The following is a 21,599-nucleotide window of genomic DNA, read 5'->3' as shown; positions in this document are numbered from 1 at the left end:
AGGTGAGGACCAATAATCTGCCCTCTGCCTCGAACCAACCGTCCATCCCCGTGTGCCCAGCCATCTTTTTCTACTAATGTTAAAAAAACCTAATATTATTGATATTTCTCTTAATTAGTTAATTCTCGTGTGCATACCATCATAAAGTTAAGATAATATTTTACCACAAATATAGTTGTGTGTCGTCAAAAGTGAGCTTGGGGTCGGCCCTGTCTCTCTATTTCAATTAATCCCATGTTATGTTGTTCACTTTAATGCTGCTTCTCACTTTTTACGCGGTACCCTGTGGGTTGAATTCTACTGCCATCAAACAGTCAATAAACCAGGAGAGGGATGCAGAGAACATCCACGCCTTACGTGTGGTCAGCCAGTGGACATTTAGCTTGGTCATGTCAATGGTTGTGCGGCGGCTTGCATGCTGTGTGGATCACCGATAACTTGAGCTTTACTGGTACCGAGACATTGGTGGTAAACAGGACGGGATATGCCTTTTCTGCATCTTCCACCCGAATCTTGCTGGCATTCTTTACAACGAAGGACTTGGAAGGTAGATTCGTCCATGTTAAACACCTGGGTCGTCAGTGTACCCTCCAATCTCAATGTAAGACCGAGGAAATTCCCTCAGCCGCAGCACGGCCAAAGCACTCGCTTCACTAGCCAATGTTTATATTAGTATCTTTGTTCCGGATCTTAAACCTCTGTAACCACCAGAGGAAGCATTAAAGGGTTTGGGCTCTGTAATTCCCATCTTCTGTGCCACTGCAATGTATGTCATCATGTATCTCTTAACAGAGCTGCGGCCGACCCCGGCCATGTTCAGAATTTTTCCATTTGAGAAGCACCTGGTTGTGAAAAATACTTGATCATAGAAGCACCTGACTGTGACTATGCTCCTTTATCTTGGCTGTATCCTTCTTTATTGTTCCAATCAGATTCATTCACACCATGGCGCCGCTAAATCAACCTGCCTTGTTCCTTTCTCCAACTCTTTGATGAGGTATACTTCACCTCGTAGCTTAAGGGAACGTCAGCTATTTAGTGCCGCTTGGGTCAAGGTAAGGAAAGGTTTTCTGGTGGTGGTGAATCCCAGCGGAAGCTATTTTAGAGAACAATGGATGCACGCTACACGGCTCAGCGTGAGGGATAAAACTGCCGCTAAGTCAAGGATCGTCTTTCCTCCTCCTCCCCCGGTGGTCACGCTGGCAATACTTTAAGCTTTGAATTACAGCTAGTAGCAGAGGGGGTAGGGATGCATGGCCAATCACAGTTTGATACGTCAGTATGACGTCAGTGATAACGCAACAAAGACACACACTGCGTGAACCTTACCGCGCCTTGCCTAAGCGGGAGGGGAGGGAGGAGGGAGAGGCGATACAGGCAGGCAGGCGGGTGGAGAATCAAAAATAGCCGCCACGCCGGACACTCTACGAATGGGGTTCACGACCGCAAGCACGTTAGGTTCTGGCAGGGCACCGCTGCTAACGTGAAACACGGGAATGCGATCGCCATACGTGAACCCATTGTTCTGTGAAATGGCTTCCGCTGGACCACCACCGCCACCAGAGAGAGACCTTACCTTACCTTGACCCAGCCACCCTAAGCCCAAGAAGACACGCCGTGGTCTAAGCTATGAAGTGAAGTACCAGATACATTCAAGATTTGGAGAAAGGAACACGGCAAGTTGATCTCGCGCGCCAGCATGGCATCAACGAATCTACGATTCGCACGATCAAGAAGGATGCAGCCAAGATCAAAGAGCACATGAAAATCACAAAGTCTACAGGTGCTTCATCGATCAGGTATTGCCAGAACAGGGTGCTGGCAAAAGTGGAAAATTTGCTGGTGAGTTATTTGATTCGTCAGGCGCGACGCAACATGGCGGTGGACACGCGCTCAGTGCAGGAGTACGCACGTGAGCTATACGCAGCAGTGTCACGTAAGCTGGGAATTGCAGAGCCCAAACCCTTCAATGCTTCCTCTGGTTGGCTGCATAGGTTTAAGAAGAGGAACAAGATCACCAACATCAACATTGGTGGTGAGGAAGCGAGTGCTGACCGTGTGGCGGCTAGATATTTTCCTCCGTTCTTACGTGAGGTTATGAAGGAAGGACAGTACACTGACGACCAGGTGTTTAACATGGATGAATCTGGTCTTTTCTGGAAAAAGCTACCTTCCAAGACCTTCTTTGTAAAGAATGCCAGCAAGATTCGGGGCCGGAAGATGCAGAAGGAACGCATCACCGTCCTGTTTACCACCAATGCCTCCGGTACCTGTAAACCAAAGTTATCGGTGATTCACACAGCCCGCAAGCCGCACGCCTACAAGAATATGGACATGAACAAGCTTAATGTCCACTGGCTAACCGCACGTAAGGCGTGGATGTCCTCTTCTCTGTCCCTCTTCTGGTTTGACGACTCTTTTGTTCCCGACGTGAATAAATTCTGCAAGCAACAGAATGTTCCATTCAACATTTTGTTTCTCCTTAACACACCTGGACACTCGGCCCTACTTATGGATCCTCACCCCAACGTAAAAGTGGTCTTCCTTCCTCCCAACACTACGTCATTAATCCAGCCCATGGACCAGGAGTTGATCTGCAATGTGAAAGCTGCATACTCTGCAAAGAATTTCAAGCTCCTGAACGACTCTACCAACACCAAGGATGAGTTGCGTAAGCTGGATAATACCGAGAGCGAGAGTAAAAGCGACGAGGACAAGGAACAAGAGGTGGCGACTCAAGAAGTTCTCGTCAAACAATTATGGAAGAAGTTTAACGTCAAACAAGCTGCAGACTTCTTGGTGGAGGCATGGGATCAGCTGTCTATTGCTACGATTCGTCACGCATGGAGACATGTGTTGCATGGCATGCCAGCTGAGAGGAGGAGTGAACCTGTGACTGGTGAGGTTCAGACTGTTGCAGTAGCAGTGGACCTTGCCAGAGAAGCTGCGCTCAATATTACAGCTGAAGGCTTCTCCGAGACCACCAACGAAGACATCCTGGAGGTGATCAGAGATCCTGAAGTGACTGCCGACGAGATGTTGGAAGAAGATCACGTCAGTGAAGAGGAGGAAGAAGGTGCGTCATTCTCCGAAGAACACAAGTTAAGTCACAGTGATATTAAGGGTGCCATGGAGTGTGCAGAGAAAATGAAGTCCTTCCTTTCCTGGGACAATGACGATAACCGCTATGAAGTCTTCCATACCCGGCTGGTGCAGACTATGGAGCCGTACATCACGGTGTATCAAGACAACATAAACACCAGCCGTCAAAAAAGCATAACCGAGTTCTTCGCCTGCAACCCACCACAGCCAGCCCAAGCCAGTGATAGTGACAGAGGTAGAGACAGTGAAGATGACTTTGAGGGATTTGTCAGGGAGGCCCTGACAAGTGTGGGTGACAGTGATGGTGACTCACCTGAGGGCCAGTAGCCTGCCCTCTGCCTCGGAACCAGCCTCCATCCCCGTACGCTGACCCATCTCTTCTACTAACGTAAGTGTTCAACATAACTTGTAGTTTTCCTAACCTAACCTTTATTTTTCCTAATTTAACCTTTATTTTTCCTAACCTAACCTCTTTTATATTACTTGTTTTTTCATACCATCATAAAGTTAAGATAGAATTTTTACTACAACATAGTTATGTGTCGTCAAAAAGTGGAGTTTGGGGGTCGGGCCAGTTTCTATTGGAATTAATCCCATATGTTCTGTTGTTCACTTAGCGCGGTTTTCACTTAACACGGTACCCTGTGGGTTTTATTGACCGCGTTAAGCGGGGTACTACTGTATATATATATATATATATATATATATATATATATATATATATATATATATATATATATATATATATATATATATATATATATATATATATATATATATATATATACAGTTGTACCCCACTTAACGCGGTCAATTGAACCCAGAGGGTCCCGCGCTAAGTGAAACCCGCGTTAAGTGAACAACAGAACATATGGGATTAATTCCAATAGAACCCAGCCCGACCCCCAAACTCCACTTTTTGACGACACATAACTATGTTGTAGTAAAAATTCTATCTTAACTTTATGATGGTATGAAAAAACAAGTAATATAGAAGAGGTTAGGTTAGGAAAGATAAAGGTTAACATAGGAAAAATGAAGGTTACCTAAGAGAAACTAAAAGTTAGGTGGAACACTTACCGTAGTAGAAGAGATGGGTCGGCATACGGGGATGGAGGCTGGTTCCGAGGCAGAGGGCAGATTACTGGCCCTCAGGTGAATCACCATTACTAGGTGAATCAACATCACTGTCACTTACAGTTGTCAGGGCTTCCCTGACAAATCCCTCAAAGTCAACTTCACTTTCACTATCACTGGCTTGGGCTGGCTGTGGTGGGTTGCGGGCGAAGAACTCGGTTATGCTTTGCTGACGGCTGGTGTTGATGTTGTCGTGATACACCTTGATGTACGGCTCCATAGCCTGCACCAGTCGGGTATGGAAGACTTCATAGCGTTCATCGTCATTGTCGCCGGAAAAGACGGACTTAATTTTTTCTGCAAACTCTATGGCACACTTAATATCACTATGACTTAAACTAGGTTCTTCGGAGAATGACGCACCTTCTTCCTCCTCTTCACTGGCGTGTTCTTCTTCCAACATCTCGTCGGCAGTCACTTCAGGATCTTTGATCACCTCCAGGATGTCTTCGTTGGTGGTCTCGGAGAAGCCTTCAGCTGTAATATTGAGCGCAGCTTCTCTGGCAAGGTCCACTGCTACTGCAACAGTCACTCAAGACCCACCTTGGGGGGGAGGGAGGGACCGACCGACCATCTGTTACCCCGTGAAGAATTATTTTTTTTTTTATTAACTGAAGATATTTGTTTTAGCTCATAAAATTCATAAAAATTACCCGGTCTGAATAAAATTTACATTGCTGGAATTCTTATAATTTGATGATCATTTTGAATATAAACATATATTTTGCATTAGACATACAAATTTTAGATAAAAAATTTTCTCAAATTAACTATGTTATCTTTTGTGCAAAATATATGACATTTATATTCAAAATATTCCTGGTCTTACAAGGAATCCAGCAATGTCAATTATATTATCCTAACTTTAATCTGAGGTATTATTTAATACTAAATGTTAAAAACTCTGGAAGGGAGGATTGGTGGGGGGTGGGGGGGAGGGTTGGGACTGACCGCGCGGTTGGAAGAGGGGGGGAGGCAAGGTGGGGTACTTTGATTGACAGATAGTGTCGTGAAGATTATTTTTTTTTTTATTAACTGAAGATATTTGTTTTAGCTCATAAAATTCATACAAATTACCCGGTCAGAATATAATTTACATTGCTGGAATTCTTATAATTTGGTGATCATTTTGAATATAAACATCATATATTTTGCATTAAACATACATATTTTCGATAAACATTTTTCTCCAGGTAACTATGTTATCTTTTGTGCAAAATATATGACATTTATATTCAAAATATTCCTGGTCTTACAAGGAATCCAGCAATGTCAATTGTATTATCCTAACTTTAGTTTGAGGTATTATTAAAATTTAGTGGTTTTCCCCCAAAAATTTCTCTGAGAGGGAAGAGCCAGCAGTGTAGTGTGAGAGGGGGAGGGAGTTGAGTCCATTATTTGAATGGACATTAACTTGGCGACTGTATTTCTCTATTTCTCTTAAGTATTAATTGTGTGCATGTACCATCATAAAATTAAGATGTTATTTTTACTACAACATAGGTATGTGCCTTCAAAAAGTGGAGTTTGGGGGTCGGGCCGGTTTCTATTGGAATTAATCCCATATGTTCTGTTGTTCACTTAACGCGGATTTCACTTAACGCGGGACCCTCTGGGTTCAATTGACCGCGTTAAGTGGGGTACAACTGTGTATATATATATATATATATATACAGTATTACCGCGCTTAACGCGCTTTCACTTAACGCGTTTTATCATATACGCGGTGCCTTGCCAAAGCTGAACTTTCACTTAACGCGGGTTTTTCCACAGCAACGCGGTGAGTGTCCGGCTCGGATGCTATTTTTAGATTTTGACCACGCGCCACGCGCCACCCACCCGCCCTCCTGCCTGCCTGCCTCTCCCTCCTCCTCCCTCCGCTTGGGTAAGCGGCGCGGTAAGGTTGCGCAGTGTGTGTCTTTGTTGCGTTATCACTGACGTCATATGACGTCTCGGACTGTGATTGGCCATGCAGCCCTACCCCCCTCTGCTGCTAGCTGTAATTGGCTTAAAGTATTATGACGTGACTACCCCGGGGGGGAGGGAGGGAGGGAGGAGAGACGACGCTTGACCTAGCCGCGGCAGTTTCATCCCTCAAGGCCACGCCGGGTTAACGCGCATCCATTGTTCCGTAAAATGGCTTCCGCCGGACCACCACCCCCAGAGAGAAACCTTTCCTTACCTGGACCCAGCGGCACTAAACCAAAGAAGACACGACGTTCATTAAGCTACGAGCTGAAGTACCAAATTGTTCAAGATTTGGAGAAAGGAAGACGCCAAGTTGATCTCGCGCGCCAGCATGGCGTCAACGAATCTACGATTCGTACAATAAAGAAGGATGCAGCCAAGATAAAGGAGCACATGAAGATCACAAAGTCTGCAGGTGCTTCATCTATCAGGTATTGCCAGAACAGGGTGCTGGCAAAAGTGGAAACTTTGCTGGTGAGTTATTTGGTGCGTCAGGCGCGACGCAACATGGCGGTGGACACGCGCTCAGTGCAGGAGTACGCACGTGAGCTATACGCAGCAGTGACACGTAAACTGGGAATTGCAGAGCCCAAACCCTTCAATGCTTCCCATGGTTGGCTGCATAGGTTTAAGAGGAGGAACAAGATCACCAACATCAGCATTGTTGGTGAGGAAGCGAGTGCTGACCGTGCGGCGGCTAGAGATTTTCCTCCGTTTTTACGTGAGATTATGGAGGAAGGACAGTACAGTGACGACCAGGTGTTTAACATGGACGAATCTGGTCTTTTCTGGAAAAAGTTACCTTCCAAGACCTTCGTTGTCCAGTCTGCGAGCAAGGTAAGGGGCCGGAAGATGCAGAAGGAACGCATCACCGTCCTGTTTACCACCAATGCCTCCGGTACCTGTAAACCAAAGTTATCGGTGATTCACAAAGCCCGCAAGCCGCACGCCTACAAGAATATGGACATGAACAAGCTTAATGTCCACTGGCTAACCGCACGTAAGGCGTGGATGTCCTCTTCTCTGTCCCTCTTCTGGTTTGACAACTTTTTTGTTCCTGACGTGCAGAAATTCTGCGAGCAACAGAATGTTCCTTTCAATATTTTGTTGCTCCTTGACAACGCACCTGGACACTCGCCCCTACTTATGGATCGTCACCCCAACGTAAAAGTGGTCTTCCTTCCTCCCAACACTACGTCATTAATCCAGCCCATGGAGCAGGAGTTAATCTGCAATGTTAAAGCTGCATACGCGGCAAAGAAATTCAAGCTCCTGAACGACTCTACCAACACCAAGGATGAGTTGCGTAAGCTGGGTGACACCGACAGCGAGAGTAAAAGCGACGAGGACAAGGAACAAGAGGCGGCGACTCAAGAACTTCTCGTCAAACAATTTTGGAAGAAGTTTAACGTCAAACAAGCTGTAGACTTCTTGGTGGAGGCATGGGATCTGCTGTCTATTGCTACGATTCGTCACGCATAGAGACATGTGTTGCATGGCATACCAGGTGAGAGGAGGAGTGAACCTGTGACTGGTCAGGTTCAGACTGTTGCAGTAGCAGTGGACCTTGCCAGAGAAGCTGCGCAGACTGTTACAGCTGAAGGCTTCTCCGAGACCACCAACGAAGACATCATGGAGGTGATCAGAGATCCTGAAGTGACTGCCGACGAGATGTTGGAAGAAGAACCCGCCAGTGAAGAGGAGGAAGAAGGTGCGTCATTCTCCGAAGAACCTAGTTTAAGTCATAGTGATATTAAGTGTGTCATAGAGTTAACAGAAAAAATTAAGTCCATCGTTTCCCGCAACACTGACGATGAACGCCATGACGTCTTCCATACCCGACTGGTGCAGGCTATGGAGCCGTACATCACGGTGTATCATGAAAACATCAAAGCCAGCCGTCAGCAAAGCATAACCGAGTTCTTCGCCCGCAACCCACCACAGCCAGCCCAAGCCAGTGATAGTGATAGTGAAGTTGATTTTGAGGGATTTGTCAGGGAAGCCATAACAACTGTAAGTGACAGTGATATTGATTCGCCTAGTAATGGTGATTCACCTAGTAATGGTGATTCACCTAGTAATGGTGATTCACCTGAGGGGCAGTAATCTGCCCTCTGCCTCGGAACCAGCCTCCATCCCCGTATGCCGACCCATCTCTTCTACTACCGTGAGTGTTCCTTAAAAATTTTCGTTTTTTAACCTATTCTTTATTTTTCCTATGTTAACCTTTATCTTTCCTAACCTAACCTCTTTTATATTACTTGTTTTTCATGCCACCATAAAGTTAAGATAGAATTTTTACTACAACATAGTTATTTGTCGTCAAAAAGTGGAGTTTGGGGGTCGGGCTGGGTTCTATTGGAATTAATCCCATATGTTCTGTTATTCACTTAACGCGGTTTTCACATAACGCGGGACCCTCTGGGTTCAATTGACCGCGTTAAGTGGGGTACAACTGTATATATATATATATATATATATATATATATATATATATATATATATATATATATATATTTGTAACCGGTCGGAATTTACTGGACTTTATTTTCTCACTTGACTTGGGGTTTATTAAAGATTATAAGATGGTAATGGCAGTGGAAGCGCCCCTTGAGAAAAATCCCGAACCAGCACAAGAACACTTAAATCTACTAAACAAAATGAATTGTCCGTGACCCGTGGAAGGATAGCGTCTGTGACTGGGATGAATGAGACACACTGTAAAATTTAGACACTTATATTCCCTCCAACACTACAAACACAATCAAATAATGGTACACCAATATGCGCACCTCTTAACTTAAACTTAAAACACTACTCTGGGGAATAAAAGTTATACATGATATAGAAATTATTAGAAACTCAGGCAACAATAAATTTGAAGTATTAAGAAATGTTGCTTGCACACATGAAACAGGCCTTAAGGGCTTTCACAAAATAATATCAGTCACTTAGGAAATGGTATTAAAAAATAAGAAATTAACTACTCTACAATGAATAGGCCTTAAGGGCTTTCAACAAAATAATATCAGTCACTGAGGAAATGGTAATAAAAAATAAGAAATTAAATACTCTACAGATGCACACTTCCTAACCTAACTTAACCACTACTCTGGGGAACAAAGGTTATACCTGAGATCAGAATTATGGAGAAAAATTAGATGCATTAAAAGAATCAAATCACAGTATCACTCTGGTTCCACTTAATGACACAAACATTCAAAACAATACTATCAAAATTATTTAGGAACTATTAAACTACACACGTCAAGATAATATCAGTCTGAGAAATGGTATTAACTACACCCGTAATAAGGGAGATAAAATGTTCCTCTAGGTTTCTCCTAGAGTCCTAGACTCACGGTCTCAGTGTGTGACCATTAATTTACTCAGATAGCCTCAGTGTACTCCCAGTGCGTCCATAAAGCGGAAGGGTGTGAGCCAATCAGACCTGGTGCAATTGAGAGAAGCTTTAGCTTCCCGTTAGCAAGAGGGTTTCACTAAGCTGCTCGGGACATGTGGTGTTGTGGGCCGAGGGAGAGGAGAGTTGCTGACCCACGATCGTCCCGACGTCAGCTGTGCACCCAGACGGCTAGATTCCCTCAAGAGATCCTTTGGTACCCCGCTAAACAGTGACAGGCCTACTCTGATCGGTCCAATGGCGACAATCGCCACCCTCAATCATCAACGGCAGTCAAACTCCGGTCAACTCCGGTCAAGTGGGTTCTGACGAAAACCCTGAAATGAACTCACTGTTAGCTCTAGTTACCGGTAACTTTACCACTGCCCTATCTAAACCCTGTCTGAGATTGAATGAGACTTACTTGTTATACTGCAATAGCGCAGCACAGGTGACTAGGCCACGTGACTATTTCTGTGACGGACGCACAGGGACGTCTTGTATGTCTGACTGCTCCCAGTGACTGAGAGAGAGCCAGCGTCGCGTCCTCTCAAGGCGTTAGCTTAGGCCTACGTGACATATTTTCCGCCTAACTAATAACTCCTTGGGACACCCGTAACATTATTCAGACTGATAAACGATCTATAATAATTTCAAATTCAATAATAGTCCCTTACTTCATGAATCGCATCATTATTAATTCGGTAAATTACATTTAATATCATATAGGCCTAGTTCCACCATCTCTCGCTATGAGCAGGAAGCGCTCTCTTCCCTCCGGCGACCTTGAACGCTCAGTGTTGCCAATGGCGGGGTGTGGGGTATGAGATGTTTGGTTCACACTCAGGATGGAATGGAGAAAGGAAACTCACGATGTGCTTTCTATATACATGTTGTATTGGATGTACAATGCAGCTTGGTGCTGGGAAGGCAGCATGGTTACAAGCGTGATGTAGAGAGAACTGGTTGGTGAGGACGCTCAGAGAAGGACAGCTTGTGGGTCGCCATGCTCGCCAGCGGGAGAGAGGACCGCCAGGCAGGCGGAGGAGGAGCGAGGGCCGCCAGGCAGCGGCGGAGGAGGAGGTGTTGCTGGCTGCGGCTGTAGGTAGAAAGAGAGAGGTCACCACGAGGTCAGGTCTTAAATAGCGGGGGTAGGCGTGGCTTAGCAGTTGACCCCCGCTCCGTGGTGTATGGCGGCGCTGGTTGACCTAGACCACGAGGCATACACTGGGGAATTGGTGGGGTCGGCTAGGCAGCGACAAACAGCGTTTGTAGGGGAGAATTCCACTACAGGGGCATTCGAAATTACTCTGAAATTTCTTAATATTATATATATATATATATATATATATATATATATATATATATATATATATATATATATATATATATATATATATATATATATATATATATATATATTTACAGTACAGTGAACCATCACTTTATGCGGTCATTTGAACCCACGGCGGCCCGCGTGAAGTGAGGAACACGTAAAGTGAACAACATAACATATGGGATTAATTGAAATAGAGACCAGGTCGACCCCCAAACTCCACTTTTTAACGACACAATACGTACTTTTTAGTAAAAATAACATCTTAACTTTATGATGGTATGCACACACACATAATATAGAAGGGAACAATCAATAAGAGAATAATATACTGTAGGTTAGGTTAGAAAAAAACTAGGTTAGGGTTAACACTTACGTTAGTAGAAGAGATGGGTCAGCGTACGGGAATGGAGGCTGGTTCCGAGGCAGAGGGCAGGCTACTGGCCCTCAGGTGAGTCACCATCACTGTCACCCACACTTGTCAGGGCCTCCCTGACAAATCCCTCAAAGTCATCATCACTGTCTCTATCACTATCACTGGCTTGGGCTGGCTGTGGTGGGTTGCGGGCGAAGAACTCGGTTATGCTTTGCTGACGGCTGGTGTTTATGTTGTTGTGATACACCTTGATGTAGGGCTCCATAGTCTGCAACAACTGGGTAGTGAAGATTTCCTACCGGTTAGCGTCAGGGTCGTCGGAAAGGAGGAGCTTGACTTACTCAATACACTCGATGGCACTCCTTACATTACTATGGGATAACTTGTGTTCTTCTTGGGATGATGCACCACCTGCCTCTTCACTGACGTCATCATCATCTAGCATCTCGTCAGTAGTCACATCAGGATCCCTTATCACCTCCAGGATGTCGTCGTTGGTGATCTCGGAGAAGCCTGCAGCTGTAACACTCTGCGCAGCTTCTCTGGCAAGGTCCACTGCTACTGCAACAGTCTGAACCTCACCAGTCACAGATTTACTCTGCCTCCCACCTGGAATACCTTGCAACACATGTCTCCATGTGTCATGAACAGTTGCTACAGACAGCTGATCCCATGCCTCCACCAAGAAGTCCACAGCTTTCTTGACGTTGAATGTTATCCAAAATTGTTTCACAAGTACTTCTTGCTCTGCCAACTGTTGTTCCTCGTCGTCTTCGCTGTTGCTATCGGTGTCGGTGTCACTCAGGTTACGCAACTCTTCCTTGGTGTTGGTGTAGTCGTTCAGGAGCTTAAATTTCTTTGCAGAGAATGCAGCTTTCACATTACAGATTAATTCTTGGTCCATGGGCTGTATTATAGACGTAGTGTTGGGAGGAAGGAAAACCACTTTTACGTTGGGGTGACGATCTAACAATAGGGGCGAGTGTCCTGGTGCGTTGTCAAGCAGCAACAAAATCTTGAATGGAACATTGTGTTGCTCACAGAATTTCTTAACGTCAGGAACGAAACAGTCATCAAACCAGGAGAGGGACAGAGTAGAGAACATCCACGCCTTACGTGCGGTCAGCCAGTGGACATTTAGCTTGGTCATGTCCATGCTCTTGTAGGCGTGCGGCTTGTGTGTTGTGTGAATCACCGTTAACTTGAGCTTACAGGTACAGGAGGCATTGATGGTAAACAGGACGGTGATGCGCTCCTTCTGCAACTTCCGGCCCCGACACTTGCTGGCATTCTTCACAACGAAGGTCTTGGAAGGTAGCTTTTTCCAAAAAAGACCAGATTCGTCCATGTTAAACACCTGGTCGTCGGTGTACTGTCCTTCCTCCATAATCTCACGTAAAAACGTAGGAAATTTCCTAGCCGCAACACGGTCAGCCCTAGCTTCTTCACCAACAATGTTAATATTGGTGATCTTGTTCCTCTTCTTAAATCTCTGCAACCACCCAGAGGAAGCATTAAAGGGTTTGGGCTCTGCAATTCCCATGTTACGTGACACTGCAGCATACAGTTCATGTACGTACTCCTTAACTGAGCGCGTGTCCACCGCCATGTTCCGTCGCGCCTGACGAACCAAGTAGCTCAAAAGTAATTTTTCCGTCTTGAGAAGCACCTGGTTGTGGCAATACTTAATCATAGAAGCACCTGTAGACTTTGTGATGTTCATGTGCTCCTTTATCTTAGCTGCATCCTTCTTTATTGTCCTGATAGTTGATTCGTTAACACCATGCTGGCGCGCGAGATCAACCTGTCTTGTTCCTTTCTTCAACTCTTATATGATCTTGTATTTAATTTCGTAGCTTAGGGAACGTCGTATCTTCTTTGGCTTAGGGCGGCTGGGTCCAGGTAATGCAAGGTTTCTTTGTGGTGGTGGTGGTAGTCTGGTGGAAGCCATTCTTATGGAACAATGGGTACCGATATACACGGTGTAGCCGGAAGGGGTGTAACTGACGCTGGTAGGTCAAGGGGCTTGAACGCTCCCGCTGTGGGGCACGTCATATTACATTAAACCAATCACAGCTAGCGGGGAGGGAGGTAAGGATGCTTGGCCCAATCACAGTCCGATACATCATATGACGTCACCGATAACGCAACAAAGACATACACTGCGCAACCTACTCGCGCCACTTACCCAACATGGCGGGAGGTTTGGATCCAAAAATGGCGCGGCGCGAGAGGACCCCCAGCCGCTCTCCGCGTAAAAGGGTACACACACCGCATAAAGTGAGCATTCCGTGTTCGGCAGGGTACCGCGTAAACGTGGAAACGAGTAAAGTGAAACCTCGTAAAGCAAGGGTTTACTGTTCATATAATTTTTTTTTTTTTTTTTTTCTGTGAAAACGAGCCCGGGAGGGCATAAAACAACGTCATTCACGAAGTGACATGAAAGCAGAGGAAATTAATCACCAAAGATCGACCGTCTTCCTAGAGGTAGAAGATGAGCCGTGCTCGCCATGCTTGACCAGACCTTATAAAAAATTGACCCAAACACAATATCTGAGAAACATAATCAAAATAAAAGTCACTCGATTTTGTCACTGTGCTAAGATATATAAATACCAAGAATAAAATCCTCGTGGCACTTAATATTTCAGCTATTACAGCACAAATTAGCGGAGTCTCTCTTGCGCATATTTACAGCTGATTCGCCAGGGAAGAAGATGACTGTAGCAATGCGTGTGATGGGGGGTGTGGGAGGGGGTTTTGAGAATTGCAATTAAATGCCAAGTAGCGACGTGTCCTCCTAATATTATGTATTCAAATAATTATTAGAGGTTTTAATTGCCTGTATATTGGCCTGGCGAGTTCATGCTAGGTATTTACATACCTAGGTATAAAGCTAGACGTCTCATTCTGGATTGAACAAAAACTAGAAACTTCAGCATAACATTAATTAATAAATGAAAATTTTATAAGTACAGTAATATAATTTCACATTAAAATATAAGGCAAACACTATCTTTGCTATACTGTATAAATATTTTTGTGCATACTGCATGTGTGAGAAAATAATGACCCACAATTTCGTTTACAACAAAGATTTACATGGGAGGAATGATTCACTTTGATAACTAATAAGTTCTTTGTTTATTTTTTTTATCAAAAGTAAAGCACAACAACAGGGAGAAAGTAAAAAAAAATGTTTTATGATGCAGATTATCAGGATATTATTACAGCCAAATGTCATTTGATGGTAAATGATGCACTCTAGGTGGGAAGAAGACAAGCAACAAATTTTTTAAAAATGCCAGAAAAAGGAGTTAAAGTTTAGAGGGAACTTTGAAAATATAACAGATTAATAAACACACTTAGGCCACTTTATCACTTATCGTTTTTCGCTCTTAACATCTCATGTTTAGGTTTATTCTGCAGGTAAAATGGAAAGTATATTCGTTCTATGCATTAGCCATGGGCCTTCTTCCTGCCATAGTTCCAGCACTGCTATATTCTGTTGCTCAGGTAAGATTTTTTGTTTATAGTTTTAAATACTTATGAAGGATAGGTAAGTTATCTTGTCGAGAATATAGGCTCCTTCCTACCCATATACCTGCATTGTCTATGGACATGCTAAATCAATATGAACTTTGATGACAATCTTACAAATAAATTATCTGTCTACTTATCCAAGTCATACTACATAAAGGCGATGGATGAGATTCTGTTAACTGTAACTATAAATGCCGTACAGTGGTCCTTCTGTTAATGAACACAATTCATTGCAGAAGGTCGTTCGTTAACCGAACCATTGTTTCAATGGGATTTTGGGTAATTGGTGCCAGCTCACCAAAAATTTCATACAAAGTAAAAAAAATGCAGTAAAGTATACTTACTTTGAGGTGTGTATGTAGAAGGCTCCTGGTTGATGATGATGATGATGATGGGAATTAGAAGTGGGGGTGGAGGAGAAGGGAGAAGAGAAGGAAGTGCGGGTGGAAGAGAAATCACCCCATGCTTGATGCAGTCATTTCACCCATAATATTTTAAGTTCAAAAGGTGTAATTCAAGATTATTTTCTTTAAATCAACACTGCACTGCTCTATATATTGTCAATATGTTAAATAAATTTCAGAATGACCAATAATTGTACTGTAAAAACGTAAACATACTTTATGTTCAAGAGAGCCACAAGCAATATGTTACCTCCACTGACCAAAGATACAGACTGACGCCTTGGTGGGCGAGTCAAGTGGCTGATTGGCTCACCAAAAACTAGTTTTTTGTGCTGCATTTATGTTAAATAAGTGTTAAAATTACTAAAAAATTTAATATAAAACTTGGAAAATTATTGAATAGTACAACCTTCTTGATATTTACTCAAATGGGAACGAATTATAGCCCTAGAACCGATTACTGTATTGGCGGATTAATATTCCAGTTGGTGAGCAGGCGTAAACATGCTGACGTGATTTTGTTAACCAAATTTTTGTTCGTTAACCAAATTGAAGATTTTTATGGAAGATGATTCGTTAACCAAATTGAAGATTTTTATGGAAGATGATTCGTTAACCGAAATTTCATTAACCGAGGCATCCGTTAACCGTGGGATCACTGTATTAGTAAGGTCACACATATTACAGTTTGTGCATAATCATAACTAAATTATGTTGTTTAAGTGTAGTTTGTGTGCAGGTGTTCCAGGCAGGCAGTAATGTGTGGCTGTCATACTGGACTAGCAACACCACTGCTCCCTCAACCAATACTACTCAACAAGATTTCAATCGTGTGGAGTTTCTGGCTGTTTATGGAGCCTTCGGCATTGGCCAATGTATGTTGAGTTGAACATGTTTATTTTTTATTCATTATTTTTACCTAAATGTGTGTTAACAGTTTTTTGACAGTCATTAATAACAGTGAATAATATGTTAGTTCTTATTGTTGTTCATTATCACCTTAAAACTTTTCAGTAAGGTAAATTTTACTTTAGGAAGAGAGGCATTATAGTTATACAGTATGATATTTAGATTATAATTCATTAGAAAATTACCTGACAAAACTTCCCTTTATACCACACACACGCACGCACGAAACACACACGCACACACACACATACCATAGATTTTGCCAGGGCTTTTGACAGTGTACCCCACGAAAGGCTGAAAATTAAACTGGAAGGGTATGGGATTCGGGGAAATGTCCTAGCGTGGATCGGAGACTTTCTGCATGACCGCAAGCAGTGTGTGGTGATTAATGGCTCGAAATCATCATGTGTACCCGTCACAAGCAGGGTACCACAGGGCAGTGCATTGGGCTCGCTGTTGTTTGTTTGTTTCATAAATGACATGTCTGACGTTGTACACTCCTCCATACAAATGTTTGCCGATGATGCCAAGTTATTTCGGGAAATCAAGAACCAAGCGGACTGTGAAGAGCTGCAGAAGGATCTCTGTGAGCTCAAAGAATGGTCGAAGAAATGGCTGTTAAGATTCAATGTCACAAAGTGTAAGAGGATGCACCTGGGACATACCAACAATAAGGAAGCGTATCATATGTCTCAACGGAACGAAGAGACTGCATTAAATGAGACTGAACATGAAAAAGAAATAGTTGTATACATTGACAAGGAGCTGAAGTTCTTGGGCCATTGCGAGAAGAAGGTGAATCAGGCAACTAAATTATTAAGTCTTATAAGAAGGTCGTAACGATCCTCAAGAGTGAGGTGCTTCCCCGTCTGGAGTACTGTCATCCCATCTGGTCCCCGAAACATGCTAGGTACTGTCACTTGATTGGAAATGTCCAAAGGAGGGCCACCAGACTGGTACCTGTGTAACGGTGGTAAATGAAGAAAATCCCTACCGCTTCACCATTGTAAAGGTGGGAGAGACTCCCGTACTTATACCTTTTTTTTTTTTTCTACTGTACTCTCTCTGTCTTAACTCTGACCTGTGGTGGACCCGTAGAACTGTAATTATGGTACCATGATATGGTGGAGAAAATAAAGGTGGTCATTGTAGGAAAATAACTCCCCTAACATACAATAAAAATGGTTTACTGTATTACAAAAATGCTAGACTTCTCACCACTTCCAATACACACAACTACCATGAGTAACACTCATGTACTTCTCAACAACAAGGTACAGTACATCTCTAGCAGTCACCATCACTTGCTGTGTCTCTTAAACCAGACACCACATTCCTCTTATACCTTGTACACTGGAGTACTAAACAAAACACTTCCTGTATACACACGGATCACCTTCATGACTCCACCCATGGTACTTCACAGTAAGGTATAATACAACTTCCAATATACTTTTACTTACTTTTATCCTTTTCACCACTAATTGGCTCGTTAGCCGCTTGGGCGATCGGTCACGTCTCTGATTACTTTTCCTTTCCTTTTATCCACTTCACCAAATTATCGACTCGTTAGCCGCTTGGGCGATCAGTCACGACTCTGTTACTCACTGTTGGCAAGTACTGATCATGCACCGGCTCCTAAATGTACCTGAACCCGTTCCAGTGTTGGTCAAGTCTTGTCTTGAAAGAGCTCACACTCGGTACCGTCACAACACTTTCTGGTAGATTGTTCCAAGAGTTCACAACTCTCACTCCGAAAAAGTTTGCCCTCGCAGTTTTCTGGAATTGCGGCTTCTTCAATCTTGAGCTGTGACCCCTTGTGGGGCGAGCGTTTTCCAGCTCCAAGTAAGGACACTTGACTGAGAAGTGCCCTTGAGATGCTGATACACCTCTATTAGGTCACCTCTTGCCCGTCTGTAGTATAAGCTAGGCAAGTTCAGGCGCTCCATTCTCTCAGGGTAGCTGAGGTGCCGAAGGGCAGGCATCAGTTTGGTGGCCCTCCTTTGAACATTTTTAACCAACTGACAGTCCCTAGCATATCTCGGGGACCAGACAGGGTGACAGCACTCCCCAGATGGGGAAGGACTTCACTCTTGAAGACTGTTGCGAGGGACAGACCGTCTAGATATCTGAACGACCTTCTTATAAGACCCAATAATTTATTTGCCTGATTTACCTTCTTCTCACAATGGCCCGAGAGCTTCAGCTCATTGTCAACATACACACCTAAGTCCTTCTCACACACAGTCTCAAATAGTGAAGTTTCATCATCCCGTTGGGACATATGATACGCCTCCTTACTGTTGGTATGTCCCAGGTGCATCCTCTTACACTTAGTGATAATGAATCTCAGCAGTCATTTCTTTGACCATTCCTGGAGCCCACAGAGGTCCTTCTGCAGCTCTTCACAGTCCGCTTGGTTCTTGATTTCCCGAAATAACTTGGCATCACCGGCAAACATTTGTACGGAGGAGTGTACAACGTCAGGCATGTCATATACGAAACAAACAAACAACAGCGGGCTCAATACACTGCCCTGTGGTACCCTGCTTGTGACAGGTACGGATGATGAATTCGTGCCATCAATCACCACACACTGCTTGCGGTCATGTAGAAAGTCTTCTATCCACGCTAGGCCATGTCCGCAAAGTCCCCAAATTCCGTATGCTTCTAGTTTGATTTTCAGCCTTTTGTGGGGTACACTATTGAAAGCCTTGGCAAAATCTAGGTAATATTGTTGATATTACCACCCCGTTCCAGAATTTTTTTTTTTTTTTTTACGGGAATTAGCCCACCCGGGCACAGGTCAAACGACACCACAACGGAGCCTGGGGGGCGAAAAAAAAAGAACGGAAAGAAATTGAAAATATAGAAAAAAAAGTTATACTGTATTAATCTACACCATGAAGATGCCGGAAAACCAGCTTTTTAAAGTGAAACAGATAGTAAGAGCATGAAAACACAGAAGAAGGCAGAGCATTCCACAGTTTGGCTGTGTGAGGAAAGAAGGAGGTACTATAACGGGTTATTCTCGTGTGACCGGCATCCACAGAGAAATGGTGGGCACCGCGGGCAAGACGTGTGTTACGAACCCACGGCCTTGCCGGCAGTACACAGGATACCAAATCCACTGAACATTGCCCGTTAAAGTACCTGTAAAAGAGAGAGAGTGAAGCAACATTGCGGCGAAGAGAAAGGGGAGAGAGATTGTCGACTAAAGGAGGAGAGTTAATAAGACAAAATGCCTTTGATTCCACCCTATCTATCAGTTGGACAGAAGAAGAGTCACCCCAGATATGAGAGCAGTACTCCAAGTTAGGACGAATGAATCCCTTATATATTTGGAGCAACTGCTCAGGAGAGAAGTAGCTGGGGCATCTACAGCATTCCCAACTTTCGGGAGGCAGCTTTAGTTATACTAAGGATGTGTGATTTCCAGGACATATTGGAGGAAATGGTGAGGCCTAACATAATTTATTTCAGAATTTGGGAGGATGATTGCGTCCTGAAATGTAATTGGTGGGAGATCGTTTAATTTACAAAGTGTAATTGGTAAATATTGAGTTTTTTTACTATTGAACTATGGGTCCAAATATCCAATATCTTGAGCAATTGTGTTAAGCAGGAGCGCCCCGGCATAAAACCATGTTGGCAATCCTTTACAAGGTTGTTTCGTGGTAGATGTTCCATTGCGGCATCTCCGATAATACTCTCAAGTACTTTACATATTATGCTGGTCAGGCTTACCGGTCTATCGTTGTTCGTGGAGTGATGATCGCCCTTCTTGAAGATAGGACTCGCATAAGCCATTTTCCATTCACTGGGGACCTTTTGTTCATCCAGGCATTTACAAAACAGGATCTTCAGGGGCTCTGCAAGCTCGTTGCACAGCTCTCTTAGCACTCTAGGATGCACCATGTCAGGGCCGGGACTCTTATGGACCTTTAGCTTTGGCAGTTTATTTGTAATACCCTCTTCTGTGAACACAATGTGGGTCATTCCTGTGTCGAACCGTTTGTCCTCAAAAGCAGGAAGATTAATCACATCCTCTCTTGTGAACACCGAGGAAAAGAAGCTGTTCAATGTCTCAGCTTTATCTTGGTCAGAATCTGCGTAACTACTTTCTTCAAGCCTTAGGTCTGATACTCCTACTCGCGTTTTTAATTTTTACTTTGCATAGCGGTAAAATGCCTTTGGCTTGGACTTGACCTCGCTTGCAACCAGCCCTTCTACATTCTATCTTTGCTTGGTTTCTGGCTCTTGCATACATCCTCCTGTCCTGCTCATCATTTGACCCAACCCACGTCTTGAATTTCTGGGTTTTCTTCTTAACTTTTTCGACCGCCGCATTATTCATGTGTAGGGATCCCCTCGTATTCCTAGAGGCACTGGGTTTGGTCTTGGGTATATATTTATTGATCAAATGGGTCACTTTACTAGTTATGATATTCAGCGTAGTGTCTGCGTTCTTGTGACTTAATTAGTCAGGCCAGTGGATACTCCTCATCTCTTCCCTCATCCCGTTGTAATTTCCCTTGTAATATTTGCACTGTGGCCTGGCCTTATCTTGAACTAGGTAACATTTAAATCTGAATGACAACACTGTATTGTGACTGGTGCCAACTGGGGCAAGGTGTTCCAGTTTGGCCGCCATACCCTCCTCGTTTGTTATGATGAGTTCTAGTGGCTTGGGTGTTTGCTCCCCTCTGTAATGTGTCGGGTCTCTAACATGTTGGAGCAGAAAATTAAGTCTCAGAGTTTCTACAAAAAGAGTAACAGGGTTATTCAAGTCATTTGGGGTGAACGCATTTCTCCAGTCGATGTCGCCATTATTAAAGTCCCCCTTGATAAGGAGGTGGCTAGGTTTGAGCATCACTGCATTGTCTATTAATGTTCTTAAGTTCCTTTGATATAGTGGGCCACAGTTTGGGGATCTGTAGATACACCCGACAATAAGTAATTCCCTTCCATTTAGTTTAATTTTACACCACTTGGACTCTTCAAAAACATCCTCTCCCTGTACACTCACCTGTCTGGCTCTAAGGTCTTGCCTAGCAAAAATAACCACACCCCTCTTGCAAGTTTCTTGAGAAAGGTTCGTAAATGAGTCAGTCATATCCAGCAATACTGAACTCGCATTCCTCTGGGTCAATTCTCCTGTTCTTGTACAACACTTTTACAACTCCTACAGTATCTGGTTGGTGTACCTTCAGTAGTATTTCAAACTCCTCTCTCTTATCAAGGAACGTGTCAGTATTAGTGTACATAACATTCAAGTTAGATTTTGTTCTCGGTAATGTCTCTGCTCTTAGTAGTAACCCCCCATTCTCAGAAGCTGCAGCATTTGCTAAGTACACTGTATTTTGCAAGGTGTGGTTAGAAATGTCATTGTTTACAAGGCTGATAGGCAGAGCTGGTGCCACC

General features: G+C 43.7%; 1 protein-coding gene across 10 annotated transcripts in view; it reads left to right on the top strand.

The window, feature by feature from the left end:
- LOC121875177 (ATP-binding cassette sub-family C member 3-like) overlaps positions 1–21,599 on the top strand; it is a 309,143-nt gene that overhangs the window by 171,415 nt on the left and 116,129 nt on the right. For all 10 annotated transcript variants that reach the window (XR_006090559.1, XM_042379616.1, XM_042379618.1 and 7 more), the window contains 2 exons: positions 14,749–14,835; positions 16,006–16,141. Coding sequence is in view for 9 of the 10 variants with exons in the window: in XM_042379616.1 (XP_042235550.1) it covers positions 14,749–14,835; positions 16,006–16,141 (223 nt within the window). In the remaining variant the exon portion in view is untranslated. The remainder of the gene's footprint in view (positions 1–14,748; positions 14,836–16,005; positions 16,142–21,599) is intronic.

Source organism: Homarus americanus, unplaced genomic scaffold (genome assembly GCF_018991925.1).
Source record: "Homarus americanus isolate GMGI-L3 unplaced genomic scaffold, GMGI_Hamer_2.0 scaffold36970, whole genome shotgun sequence".
Taxonomy (NCBI): Eukaryota; Metazoa; Arthropoda; class Malacostraca; order Decapoda; family Nephropidae; genus Homarus; species Homarus americanus.
This window is presented reverse-complemented; position numbering and strand designations above follow the sequence as displayed.